This window comes from Helianthus annuus, chromosome 9, assembly GCF_002127325.2.
Source record: "Helianthus annuus cultivar XRQ/B chromosome 9, HanXRQr2.0-SUNRISE, whole genome shotgun sequence".
Lineage (NCBI taxonomy): Eukaryota > Viridiplantae > Streptophyta > Magnoliopsida > Asterales > Asteraceae > Helianthus > Helianthus annuus.
In genome coordinates this window covers 182,925,437-182,940,499 of record NC_035441.2, presented here as the reverse complement: position 1 = coordinate 182,940,499, position 15,063 = coordinate 182,925,437, and the positions used below count along the sequence as shown (strand labels likewise).

The following is a 15,063-nucleotide window of genomic DNA, read 5'->3' as shown; positions in this document are numbered from 1 at the left end:
AATAAAAAAGTTTGCACAAAAGGGAACATTTCCTTTTTTCTTGGGGTACAAGGGTGGCGAAAATATCAATTTTGTCCTTTGGTGCACCCTGTCACTCTCCCCTTACTTCACCTCCTTACTACCCCTTTTTACCAGTGAAACCTCACCATTTCCACCTGCCGAGCCACACCACTCCAGCACCGTCGCATTTCTCGAAGGTATATTTATTTACCCCTATCACCGGTAATCCTGCTGAAATTTTAGTCTCATCTGTTCATGGCTAGAGCTTTTGGTTGTGTAATGAATTTTCGTCTCCATTTCTGTTCAATAGAGGTGTGTAAATAACTTTGAATTTTAGTCTCCATTTCTGTTTAATGAATTTTAGTCACCACCGCAACCATCCCCACCAACCGTACCGTTAAACACCACGTGACATTTTTGGTGGTGAAACGAAATGACAGTCGACTACGATTTAACAACGACGAAAGTTTCGTTCCGCCACAAAAACAACAGATCGGAACGGAATCTGAAAAAAATGGTCGTCATTGTTGCTTTTTCCGGTGATGTTTGAGATCGCGATGGTCACTGTTGTAACCGGGTTATGCGGTCCTTTTCTAATTCTTCAACATTTATAGCAGAATGGAAAAAATTGATAATGCTGGTTACGATGAGCCTGAAGGTGATTTCAAGTTTGACTGGTGTGATAAAGGGGCCCTAGCTGATTGCAAAAGACAAAAAGGCGGTAAGTTCATATTAGATGAGTTAATCGCATTTCACTAAAAAAATAACGCTAAGGCAACCCGAGTACTTAATTATTCGACTTGTATTTAACTTTTAACGGTGCAACCTTCTAAAATTAAAGTTGCAATCGAATATTTATAATGCAACCTTTCTAATAAAATTTACAACTTTTTATTAAATATGCAACTTTTCATAAATGTAGACGTGTGTTGGGATTCTTAATTGAGTATACTGATATTTCGTTTAAATGTAGATGTGTGTTGGGCTTTTGTCACGATGGCTACGATAGAAGCCATCAACCAAATTGCTACCAAGAAAATGATTACGCTCTCAGAACAACACCTTATTGATTGTGACTACTTTAATAAGGGATTTTGTACTGGTAGCCCACTGAAAGCGTTCAAATTTATTACAGCTAAAAAGGGTAGTGTCTACAAAGAAAGTGAATACAAGTTTATAGGCAAAAAGGGCAATTGCAAATGTAAAAAGGTAAGTATCACGTTAATATATGTTTTGTGTTTACATAAGTTTATATAAAGTACTTGAGTGTTTTTGTAGTTTGCTCAAATTGAATACAAGTTGAATATTTAAGTACAAAGATTGTTTTTGTAATTTACTGAAGTTTAATATTTGGCGGGTTTAAGTACAAAGTTTAATATTTGTCAGAATAATCAACTAGCAGTCTAAACTTGCTCATTCTATTTGGCGGGTTTAATTTTAATAGGTTAAAGGGTAAAATGAATATACATAATTAAAACAGTATAACGGGTCATGTAGTACATTTAATTCATTAAACCACATTTATGTTAATAACTAAAAGGAATTCAAAACATAGTGGTTGTTTGGCAACTTCTGAATGGTTAAGTGCTGAATCAGTAAGAGGTCTGAATCATTAAGTGCTGAACCAGTAACATAACATGCCTGAACCATTAAGAGGTAGTATAATACTTAACCGTTCAGAGACAAGTGTCTGACCAATTCAGATTAGAGGTCTTAATCATTCAGACTCTGTATAATACTTAGCCATTCAGAGGCAAATGTCTGAACCATTCAGACATTTGCTCACGAAACAAACAGTCTGAACCATTATATGCTGAACCAGTAAGACGTCTGAACCATTAAGAGCCTCATTAAGAGGTAAACAAACAGCCCCTTATAGTTTAACGATTTAAATGAGAGAGTTTCATCCAACTATTAAACAAACAAACAACGATTTCATCACATGAAGGTTATTATAAAAAAAAATTAGAAGTTTATCCCTAAAAACAATAAAATGTTGAAATCAAGCTAAATAGAAACAATACCTGCACAAAGTAATAACTGATCGAATGGTTTAGCGTCTGTTGGCGGGTGGACGCCGGAACTTGCGGTTACCACGTGGCGTAGTCTATAATGGTCTATATTGTAATGGGAACCGTCGACCAACTTGGAGATGGCTAGAGGTGAATCCTAAGTTAACCTTGATTGGAAATTTCCTTTTTGTTTGCATTCCAGAATTTTGATGAGTTTAGCATGCGTATAAGTTCAAGTGGTTACATATGTTAGTGATGGGAAACAGACAGTGGCAGAGGTTGACCAAAAGTTGGGGGGAGTCATGGGACCAAATTTTTTTTCCTATCGCTATGTTTCGGGTTATATGTTTGAGTCGGATATTCGATTAGGGTCGGGTCAAATAATAATAACTCCAAATAAAACTACATAATCTTCATTCATCATTCAATTGAGGCGCTCTTACTCATAAAAAATGTTATATATTGTTTAGCAAAAATAAAGACCAAATATCTATAATGATGCGGGATAAATGTTAAGTAAAGGACGAAGAATTACAACTCAACCCAACGATCTTTAAGATAATGGCAAGTACCTTTAAGAACTTTAAGATAAAAAAGAACCCTCAACTTTGATTTATATATATGAAGTAGTAACAAATTTTACTTAAATTTTAGCCTGTTCACATTTTTTTAACTCAATACGAAAATATGTATAAATATTTTTTACAATAAACTTGGTAGGGGCAGGGGAATTTTAGACAAAATAATTGGCGGGGGCAGACCTATATAATTTTAAAATTTTCGAACGAAAATATCACACTTCTAACCGAAACATTCGAGGGCGGGTGCACCCCCGGTCCCTTAAAAGCTACCCACTGGAAACAGATTAGAAAGAGATAATGGACGCAAGTCATGTGATTTTAGTGCGAGTGAAAAGGGGAAGTTGGAAATAGTTTTGGAGTTTTGGGTGATCGGAAAAGGCGAAACAGAGAGTGTGAGTAGTGAAAATGATAAAGCTCGGTTAAAATAGATGGGGCTAGTACTGTGAGACCGGAAGTGTTGTCGTTGTCGCTGTTGAAGTACCGGAGAGAGCAAAGGAGATTGTGACTAGTGAGGAAGAGTGAAGGACCAGTCAAAAGCTCTTTATGACCAACCAATAATATAACTTTTTTACTACATAAAAGACAAAGGAATTCTTCCACACATATATCTATTATTTTCGTTTTCATTTTCTTTTTTTATTGATTAGCAACTAACAAATAGACCGTAGATAATAGAGTTCTACTTGCTCTAAGAAACCACTCTTTAGTGGCAGGACATAAATGATAACAAATTGGTCTAGTGACTCAAACTCAATTTAGCAACATGTAAATTGGTCGCCGATATGAACAAAACCAATGTTTCATTTGTTTTAGTCGCACCAATAACCCATTAAGTAAAAAACCAATAATTATGTTAGGCGATGTCTTATCTTTGTATAATACCAAAGAAGCATTAAAGAGGAAGTGATATGTGGAACCAACTGGGGTAGCCCAGTTGGCCACCGACACCCACCTCTTCTCAGAGATACCGAGTTCGAGTCTTAGGAGTGGCATATGTTGCCCAGGGTAAGAACTCGGCAAAGGGAATTCACTGCGGAGCTAGCTTGGTCGGGTAGCGGCTCCTGGAGTGGGATCACTCCGGCGGTTGGGAGGACCGTGCACTATCCCCCCCCCCCCCCCCCGAGGAAGTGATACGTGGACGTGTGCTTCCGCAATATCAACTAATGTGGTAACAAATGAACTTGTTAATTATGGAGAATGTGTTATAAGGGTATTATTATATTTTGCGAAATAATTAAGTTCTACTTAAAAGTGAGCCTTAATTTAAGGTATATTGAAATCACTACATTAAATGACATGTTGATTAATTTTCATTATTGAAATCCAAGATGAATTGGATCAAAGTTTAATGTCTTTACAAATGGTTATTAAGTACTCAAGATGAAGTGTTATGTAAAAGGTTTAATATGTCTGATGTGTTCGGGTATAAAAATGAGGGGTGTTAAAATGTCACGTGATGAAACAATGGTTAACCGGGCAGGGTTAACACACTGGTCTCGTCAAGAAGGGTTAATCCCTTCCTCTCGAGGATCGCTGGCTGGATCACCGGTGGTCGATCTCCTGCACAAGGAAACAAGCCGTGACTCGTAACAAGGAGGATGGGGTGGGGGGTGCTCCTTGTTACCACTCTCCGGCGTGAGAATCAGTAGTTTTCTTGGGAAGCAAAGTAAGATAGTAGTAGTAGTGAGAGAGTTGTGAAGAGATACCTCAAACCTGGTTTGGGGTTGGTATTTATAGCCGAGGAGTGAAGGAGGATGATGATGGATGGACTGACGACGTGCTGCACCTTTGCAGGTGTGTCAGGCTTGTCGGTTGTGGAGGTTACGCCACGTCAGCCCATTGCTTACGTAGCTCTGACAGGTAACTGTCATTGGTGCCACTTGCACTGTGGTGTCAGTCCCACTTGTTGAGTGCATAGGATGCGGTGCAAGCCGCATCGCTATATGCGGTAACATCTGAAGTTACCGCGTCTCCTACTTGTGATCAAGGAATACGCGAGATGCGGTGCTAGCCACATCGTCGTCCGCGGAGACTATTTGCCTGCATCCCTTGTCGTGACGAAAATGCCCATATGGTGCGGTGTCAGCCGCACCGTTACGTTCATCTTCTTCTATGCCTAAGGTTAGGCTTTCTTGTATTGATAGAAGTGTTCACTGGATGCGGTGCGAGGCCGCATCGCTGTGAATACTTCCGTTTTCATACACCAGATGTGATGCTATGTCGCATCACTCTACCGTTCTCATGTTCCATGTAAGTCCTCCTTCGTTACTAGATAGATTGGATTCAACCCTTGTGCCGACGCGTTCTCGCATGGGCATAAGTAGGTTGTTAGCTAGTGGGGGTTTTGATAAGGGTAATGGTCACTCGCGGTCGATGCTGACGCGAGATCTGGGACCATACCCCTTGACCCTACCTCATCAAAGAGGTCTTAGGGAAAGGCGCGTACAAATTGCAAACACTAGAAGGCGAACCTATCGCACGCACATGGAATGCACAACAGCTTCGACGCTGTTATATGTAAGCCATGTTCTTACATTTCTCTATGTAACCTATCGGGCCGCAGGCCATTTGCAAATAAATAAATAAGCAATTTTGTACATTATTGTTTGTTACTACTATTACAAATGCGTGTTCCATTTTGCGGTATCCCAAAAACAGATTGGCAAAATCTTCATTCGCGATACCCATACAAAGTGGTATCCACACACAAATATTGTAATAGGCCAGCAGAAGGCAAAAAGACTTGCATATTTATCCGGCCGGATAAACAAGTTTTTTGATAACACTTAACACAATTCCTGAGCCCAAAAAGGCAAACAATGGAATTGACGCGTACTCATACGACAAAGGTATAGAGTACACTCGACCCCATTCACAAATGGGTAGAGTCCCGGATATATAAGCTTTTACAAAGCTTACACAATTCTAAAACCCTAACGCGGTAAATACCAGAATTGACGCGTACTCATACAACAAAAGTATGGAATATACTTGACCCCGTTCATAAATGGGTAAAGTTACGCATACATACGTTCAGACATGCAAGAATTAAAAACACTTGTACAAACTGAACAAAAAACTTTATATTCAAAAAATTCAAGCACCCACGGGATGCTTAATAGATTTACATAAAGTTCCTATTCTATACAAGAGGAAAACAAAAAGGAGGCACACTAGCCAACCTAAACCCTATTTTGTGCCGCTGGTTCCCGCATCTCCTCCGGCACCACCAGCGGGAGCTTCCTCTTCCGCATCCGGATACAGCATCCGCAGTCGATCAACGTAGTCCGCAGCCTCCAAACAGTTGTCCAGTTCCTCTACACAGGCAAGGGACGTATCATAAAAGGAGACTTCGGCCGCGTTAAGAAGCGACTCGGTATCCACATCCCGGAAGCCGGACCGCTCTTCGATCTCACCGCCTATAGACATGGCGTTCATATGGGAAATACAGCGGTTATAACCAGCTTTAAAACCAGCGTCACGAGCACGCTGCTTGACCAAGTCCAAGCCAGCTGCGGTCTCGGGGGCATCCATGATAGCCTCAACAATCTGCAATAAAAAGATCATAAGTCTCGGATGTTAATCTAAGCAAATATAAAGGCAGCGGATACTTACACGCGCGATGCCGTGAGTCCGCAACCACTCACGGTCAGCCTTCAACTGGTCAAAAGAGGACACCAAGGCATCCTTGGCCTCAACAGCGGCATCAGCCCGCTCCTCCGCAACAGACACGCGGGCAGTAAGGTCGGTAACCGCGACCTCCCGGGTCTGAACCTCAGCCTGTCAAAAAACAGCAAACCGCACACTCAAATTATCTCCCTCATTGGGAGAGATCAGATTGTTGGACGAGTCAACGGTATCAAATATCTGGGTCGCAACATTCTCTGCGGTACCCTCCTTCCGCACGGTTGACTCAGGCACCACCTTGACAGGAGGTGTCGACGGCACCTCCGTTGCACCCGCACCCGTGGCACGCGGGGGTGACTCCGGAGCATCAAAGATTGAAAAATCTTCATCTTGAGGCTCTGCAAAAACAAAGTCAAATAGCTGTCAAACCAAGTTATACATCACACTTGAGACCAGCTAAACAACACTTACCAACAGCAATCGCAGGTTTCTTCAAGGTCGGAACAGTCCTCTTAGACTGCAACCTCCGACGTTTCGGTCCACCGGCACCAGCAGCCGTCTCTTCTACTTGCCTTTTCCCCGCACCAGGTTGCGGGCCCGTAGCTGTACCCAAACCCTCAAGGGTATCAGATACTATCACATTATCCAAGTATCTACGAAAAGAAGAGTGAGAGATACCTGCCGCCTGCGGCACCAAATGAGGCACAACAGGGACTTCCAATATTTTCTTTTGGCGAAAGCGCACGCCTTTCACCGTCTGCCTCTTAGGCACACCCTTCGCATCAGGGTCCCCTAAGGCCCCAAGATCACCTGCATGAAAACCATGCAAGACGTGAGTCAGTGCAACCCTTATTGTTATCACAAAAATAAAGGATTCCTAAACATACCTTTGCCCCGCGGCAACTCAACTGCTAATGCGGCTTCAGTAGGCACCCGGAAGTTATCTCGAATGATGACATTAAACTCCTCCTCGCCATCCGCACAAACAACTTTTTCCACCTGACCCTGGAAATCCGGGGCAAACATCCTCCATACGGGAGCGTCCTCTGATAAAAACGCACAAGTCAGTAACGCATACAAGGATAAGAAAGTTAAACAAACGAAAAGTACGTACCACCACTTTTCTCCCGCACCACGGGCTTCGATTTCTTGTTCCTCCGCATCAACATCATACGCAACACCCACAACTGGGTGTTGGTCAACTTCACAGACTCAATGGTCTGCAACTGCGGAAACCACTCCACCGTCTTCACACTTGGGACCGCAATGGTCTCTGCTATGATCGTCTCGGTCACATTCCGAAACGTCATCTTTGCAGCAATGGCAGCGGCCTTGATGTAAAAGAACTTTTTCTTCCACATCGTCATCCCCTTGGGAGGAGTCATCAACTTGGGACTACCATCCCGCTGACGGAAAGAAAAGAACCCCAAGGACACCGTCATTTGATAAAACCGTCGGAAATCTCCAACGGTGGGCTCTATGCCAAGAGCACGAAAGGTGAACTCGAAATTTCGAATCCGAATCATACCAAACGGACTCATTTGAGAAATGTGGACCTTGTACCACTCCAAAACTTCGACAACAAAAACGGTCAAAGGTAACCGGAGATTGCAGTCACCAAAAAAATCTGACCACATGGTCACGTAACCGGCCGGAGCATCGGCACCGGTGTCACCTTCAGATGGGTAGAGTGCCCCATATTCAGAGGGCATTTGAACGTCAAGCATTAGACGGTCAAAGCTTTTCCTGGTCCACTTTAACGCCGGTAAACCACCACCGGCGGCTCCCTCTTCTTCCTCCTCCGTCGCCACCGGCGAAGATGGCTCTGGGCTTTCACCCCCCACATTGTGTGGATTTGATGGTTCAGCCATCAGAAAATATCGAGGATATGAAAGAACGTGAGTAGAAAAACTAAAAACCTCACCAGAACTTCAAGAAATATCGTCGGAGAAGACAAAGAACAAGGTTTCTCTCACCGGCAAATTTTTGAAATTTCGAACAAGTGAGGGGAAACCACGAACGGTTTCCCCTTATATACCCATCGCAATTAATGCGGAGGGAGAAAACGAATCATCACGTTCAAAAAGAACGAATCGCGCGACACCACGTGTCAAGCGCCGTTTTCGCTGACGGTTATCACGCGCGCGTGGCCGTCCACGCGCCTGACATAGGAGACGTTTACACTCTTTGCTACAGTGCATTTAATGCCTCGGGCAGTGCAAACGTCCTTTCATTTCAGCACATGCCAGGAAGATCTCACCAACTTCCACCAACTCACACGTGAGATCAGCCACGTATGCAACAAAAAGCGACTACATTATCCAATTATAAGCGGGATGCGGTTTCTCTGGTATACCGCACCATAACCCATACCGCATGTCGTTTTTTAACATACCCCTAAAAATAGGTAAAAATATATATCTCTACATTATAAGGGGGTATAATACCTATCCGCACTACCCACGAGCACATGGGGAGTATGCGGACATGACACACACGAGCCCGTTCAGGTGTGTCAGATGCTCAGAACCAGCATTGTTCCTTGGAATGAACTGCATATCAGACACAGGTAAACCGCATCGCCTTCATTCTCTTCAAGCTTCAAATCCCTCCTGTCCGGTTCACAACCGCAGAGGGTACACGAACACCTTCTTTAACAAAAGGAAGGAAGGGAATGTACGCGAACGCACATCAGCAACCCTGTCTCCTGAACCTTCAAGAGCTACATCCAAGCAACACACCCGCTTCGAGCGAATATGGGAATGCAACACCGCAGACACTCATGAGTAGCTGCGGACATAACCATAGCTTCCGCAGACTGGTTGCTACGGAAGAGCCAAAGTAACTCCACATCACCGAGCGAAGCTACTTCAAGGCAAACTCGGTATTGGAGCGGGAAGGTAAGTGGCTCCAAAACGAACGCAGATAAGCAATCTAAACGAGCCCTTGTCGAACAGCAAGCGTCCGAACAGCGGTAACAAGTCTGCTTATGACTTTGTTTGCCCGCCTATGGGCCGCATAGAATAAACAATGGTGGGCATACCCTTGCCTATGAACATGTTTATTTACCCATAGTACAAATCTACATTGTTCGACCAAACATGGCCAACAATGACGCAACGAGGTAACCGCAAAGGACGTGCGGTTACTAGAGAGCTATGACGACAAACACGAAAACCCAACAAAAAAGGGATCGTCATCTCACGAATAGATGCTGAACATAGAGCTCGAGCAAAGCACTTACAAGCATCAACTACTTTTGATCCAGATCTCAGAGATGGATCAAAAAGTTTCTTTTCTTCTTCATGCACCAATTCAACAATTGGTTTGAAGAAAAGACCACCTCTCAGAGGTTGAAAACCTCTGCATACCTTCAAACCACCATCTCCGAGGTTGGTTCGAAGATTGTGCAGCATTACTAACAAAGTCTCCAAGAGACCTTCGGCACAACAACAGGTGGCAAGCCACCTGGTGACATAAATCGGCTGAGAATTTCGCATCAGACGAAATTCCTTCACCGATACGGAAGAGGCGTCAGATGACCCTTCCAGACCTCCAGCTTGATTTACATACCGAAAAGACCACACATGGTCTAGGATCTTCTCCAGACTCCAAACTACCTTCCAAACACCATAGTCCAGTACTCCTCCCACATACAACTTGTATGTGGCAGCAACACTAGACTGGGGGGACTTGAAGGGGTATGGTCCCAGATCTCGCGTCAGCATCGACCGCGAGTGACCATTACCCTTATCAAAACCCCCACTAGCTAACAACCTACTTATGCCCATGCGAGAACACGTCGGCACAAGGGTTGAATCCAATCTATCTAGTAACGAAGGAGGACTTACATGGAACATGAGAACGGTAGAGTGATGCGACATAGCATCACATCTGGTGTATGAAAACGGAAGTATTCACAGCGATGCGGCCTCGCACCGCATCCAGTGAACACTTCTATCAATACAAGAAAGCCTTACCTTAGGCATAGAAGAAGATGAACGTAACGGTGCGGCTGACACCGCACCATATGGGCATTTTCGTCACGACAAGGGATGCAGGCAAATAGTCTCCGCGGACGACGATGCGGCTAGCACCGCATCTCGCGTATTCCTTGATCACAAGTAGGAGACGCGGTAACTTCAGATGTTACCGCATATAGCGATGCGGCTTGCACCGCATCCTATGCACTCAACAAGTGGGACTGACACCACAGTGCAAGTGGCACCAATGACAGTTACCTGTCAGAGCTACGTAAGCAATGGGCTGAGGTGGCGTAACCTCCACAACCGACAAGCCTGACACACCTGCAAAGGTGCAGCACGTCGTCAGTCCATCCATCATCATCCTCCTTCACTCCTCGGCTATAAATACCAACCCCAAACCAGGTTTGAGGTATCTCTTCACAACTCTCTCACTACTACTACTATCTTACTTTGCTTCCCAAGCAAACTACTGATTCTCACGCCGGAGAGTGGTAACAAGGAGCACCCCCCACCCCATCCTCCTTGTTACGAGTCACGGCTTGTTTCCTTGTGCAGGAGATCGACCACCGGTGATCCAGCCAGCGATCCTCGAGAGGAAGGGATTAACCCTTCTTGACGAGACCAGTGTGTTAACCCTGCCCGGTTAACCATTGTTTCATCATCACGTTTAAATATAAAGAGTAAATTACAAAAATCGTACTTTATGTAGTATGTATGTTATTGCAAAGCGTGTCTTTTATCTTTAATAAGTACAGAAAACATACTTAAGTGTTTAACCCAATGCTAGTAGAATTTATTAATTTTATTCTTGGATGTTAAGTGTTTATAATAAAAACAAATGCGACCCCCTACAATGTGCTAATGTTTATTAGACGAACGGGTCGTGCCTTGCCTTTGTATTTCCGGGTTTGAGTTATGGCAAAGCCACCGACCTTTCTCTTTAATATTATATAAATGATTTATCTATTACCTACAATAAATAACAAAATTTAATATAAAAATTAAATGATCTTCAAATTATTATGAAAGAAAATGTGTTAATGAAAACTTTGGAGAAACATAAAAAGTCGATTTGAAGGTTAGGTTTATGTAAATAATATTAATTAAAGAGGTTAAATATAATAACTTAAATGTAAATGTATAAGAAAGATTCTTATATTTTAAATTATACTTTTTTGTTTTTTGAATCTTACATAATTTTGTTCCAAAAACCGAAATAAACGAAAAACCAAACCGAACCGAACGTTTTAAAAAACGATAACTATCAGTCATGTAGGGGAAACCATGATATTTTCACTACAAACCACCACATTCACATACAAGTACTTGCGATCCAAATACAACTCATGACTCAAATTCATAATCAAAAGGGGTCATGTACTATTACTTGCACAAAAAAAAAAAACTAAAACAAACCATTTTCACAGTATCATCATTCATCGGAAAGGATGGAACTTGCCTAATACATAAGATACTGCCTCAATAGTTTTAAGGATGTATGCTTTAACACCCCTGATTTGGTTATATTTATTTATCATAATTCAGTTGTAACTTGGCTAATAGATACTGCCACAAGTAGGGAAAAACAAAGTTTTAGTAATGTCTAATTTAACTATTATTATTGACAAAGATGCATTTGTAATCAAAGATGTGATTTGGCTTGAATGGGTAAAATTACTTACAGCCTCCACTTTGGTGTTTGACAGAAACCTCGAGCTCGTCCTCGAGGACCTGACCCTGGACCTCGTCCTCTTCTTCATCCTCGTCCTCGTCACTGGCAACTAAATAACCACCACCAAAAGTGCATCCGAGGTACTCTGTAAGGAACGGACGAAGAGTTATGTCCGAAAATTGGGTCAGACCCTTCCAATGTGGTGCTAGGTTTGGATTTGCAAGATGAGCCTCTATATCACGGAGATTTTCTTTAAAGGCACTGAATCTAATCGCCTCCTCATCTGGGGTTTTGTATTCTTTGTTGTACTCTTTCATCCAGTCCTCAAAACGTTTCCTGTCAGCATCCTCGGTTGCAGCCATTGCTCCAAATCGCCCCTCCTGTCTGTCTGGAGAATCAAAGGAGGAAATAGATATATGTTTATTTATAACACACAGTCTTCAAAACCATACATACAAATCAAACCCTAATAACTAGTACTTTAGAGAGGTGAATAAAACTTGTTGATTTAACCAGCTACACCAAATCGAAACAAAACTCAAAGCACATGTAACCTGATAATCCGTCCAAACCCTAATCGGTTACATCAATAAACCATACCTTAATTCGTCTGAACGAACGAGATCAGGTTTGATTTTGTGTAGCTCCCCCATACATATTGAAGAACCAAAGAATCGTATTCAGGCCGGAGCCTGTATTCGAGGGTTTGGATCTTGTTGAGGGACTTGGAAAAGATTATTGCAAAACAGAAAACCGTTAGGCTCGCCGCAGAGATGGGAGGGCCTCTCTGCGACGACCCTCCGGCGTGAGGATAAGTATTTGTAGAGAGAGAAAATAGAGAGGGAAAGTAAGGACGGAGGTTCAGAAAATCGTAGTTGGCGTTGTACTTTGAAGAGGTATTTATAATGGTCAACTGGGATGACGTCATTCGTCCAGACGTACTTGAACGGTGGTTCGTCTTCGGAACCATGTCATGGACGGACGTTTCTGGTGATGTTCGTTCAGGTAGATAGGGGACGGACATCCTTAGATGTTCGTCCTGGTGAGGTATGTCCGGTCTTCGGATATGTATCTTCACATATTATCGGGTCCTTTTTTAAAAAATAATATGCATAATCTTAGTTAGTTTCACATTGATGTCATCATGACGGAAACCCTAATTTCGAAATTTACAGCATAATAAATGGAGAAAATAAAGATTACGAACACGAAAAGCACATATGCAAAACACATCGTTCGTACCTGTGTGTGGAGATAAGTTGAACTTGAATGCAGATCGAAGAACGGAACGAGCGGTATTAGCAGGATTTGGGGAACAAGGTTGATCTCGAAATAAATATTTGTGTATGGGCTTAGGTGTAAGGCTACCAAGGCACGGCTTAAGGCCCATTCTAAAAGTTTGTTTTATATCTCTGTTATACACGGGTTTACACGTTACCTCGCGTGTTACGACAATGTTACTATGAAAGTTATTAGTGTATATGAGATGCTAAAATTCTTTTTTTTTTTTTTTTATAATAAACTAGTATTAAGCATCCTGCGTTGCAACGGGAGCAAACACCAATGTCACACTACTGTTAGCGACCACCAATACTAAAGTTGCGGCGTGATAATGCGAAAAAACTAAACTGAAACATAAAACATATAAAAGAATAACTAAGTCGATCTAGGACTCGTGCGTTACGATGAACCTGTCAAATGAGAAAAAATAGACGACGTAAAAACGTTTAACCACACACGCACATTGCGTTGTGTAACTAACAAAATTTAGAACATAACGTAAAACGAAAATTTTGCGGAAAATGAAAAGCATAGAGGATCAAAGTTGAAAGTAAAAAAGTTGTGAGTTTAAATTGCAAAAGATGAAAAGTTTTGGGGTTAAAAAGCAAAAAAATCAAATAGTTTTGAGTTAAAAGTAAAGAATCAAATCGTTTTGGGTTAAAAGTAGGGATGGCAATGGGTCGGGTTTGGGACGGGTTTAGGTAATCCCAAACCCAAACCCGATTAGATAAGTTTGTCCCAAACCAGTCTCAAAACCCGTCGGGTTTCTAGCGGGTAAATACCCATCGGGTATACCCACAGGTTTCGGGTAAACCCGTTAATTTAAAAAGATTACTCGTTGGGTATACTCATCTCAAAACTCATTGGGTATCTATCGGGTAACTACTAACCGGTTACATTTTGTATTGTTATTATAAAAATATATATCAAATAACTACAATGTATACAGAATAGAATACCTGTATGTGTAAAAAATGGATGTATCATATATATATATATATACATATTAATAATATAAAAGAAATTATATCGGGTATACAATCGGGTAAACGGGTACACTTTATCGGGTAATTGGGTCGGGTAAACGAGTATATCACTAAATCCCAAACCCGTCCCAAACCCGCGGAAAAAATAAAAACTATTCCCAAACCCGTCCCAAACCCGATTAACCGACCCCAAACCCGTCCCAAATGTATCGGGTTTCGGGTTTACCATCGGGTTTGGGTTTGATTGCCATCCCTAGTTAAAAGTAGAAATAGCAAAAAAAAAAAAATAAATAAATAAAATAAAAGCCCCAAAGCATATGGTACAACACATTTATATTCAAGCATGTTAAAAATTATAGTATTGGGTAATGGGTAATGGGTAATGAGTAATTATATTATTACGCTTAAACATTTTGAAACATATAGTATTGAGTAATTACATTACTATATGTACTGTTTCGTTAAAAGTTGTTAAATCAAAATATATAAAAGCTAATATTAAATGTATATTGTTGACAAACTAAATTTATCCATTTTAAAGTAATTAACTTGCAAGGGTGAGAGTTTGCTACAAAGTCCATTTTTCCTACAAAGTGTAAAAAGTCATAAAACACCATAAATAACAAAGTGGAGATTACTAAAACACTATATTTGTGGGTTTTGTGTTGTGTTTTGGATGATAAGCCTTTGATTATCGAATGACTAATATTAGCGTGTTTTATGTTGATTATCATGTTGTGTTTTATATTCATAATTCTACGATGGTGTGTTTGAAGTTTTTATGGACTGTTAAGGTTTAGATATTGTGTTTTAATGATATTCACTCTGTTATTTGTGGGTTTTGAGTGTGTTTTACGGCTGAAATTGTGGTGTTTTATGACTTTGTACACTTTGTAGGAAAAATGGACTTTGTAGCCG

General features: G+C 41.5%; 2 protein-coding genes across 2 annotated transcripts; one reads left to right on the top strand and one right to left on the bottom strand.

Annotated features, from left to right (window-relative positions):
- Window positions 1-618: 618 nt before the first annotated feature.
- LOC110876918 (chymomexicain-like) lies at window positions 619-1,311 on the top strand. Its single transcript, XM_022125076.1, has 3 exons — window positions 619-721; window positions 974-1,209; window positions 1,279-1,311. Exons 1-3 carry the CDS (start codon window positions 619-621, stop codon window positions 1,309-1,311), a joined length of 372 nt encoding a protein of 123 aa, XP_021980768.1.
- Window positions 1,312-11,518: 10,207 nt separating this feature from the next.
- LOC110875087 (probable cysteine protease RDL3) lies at window positions 11,519-13,177 on the bottom strand. The gene is made up of 2 exons (XM_035977967.1): window positions 13,121-13,177; window positions 11,519-12,266 (listed from the first exon to the last, which is right to left on the bottom strand). The coding sequence occupies exon 2, from the start codon at window positions 12,238-12,240 to the stop codon at window positions 11,881-11,883; it is 360 nt and encodes a 119-aa protein (XP_035833860.1). The 5' UTR covers window positions 12,241-12,266; window positions 13,121-13,177; the 3' UTR covers window positions 11,519-11,880.
- Window positions 13,178-15,063: the final 1,886 nt, after the last annotated feature.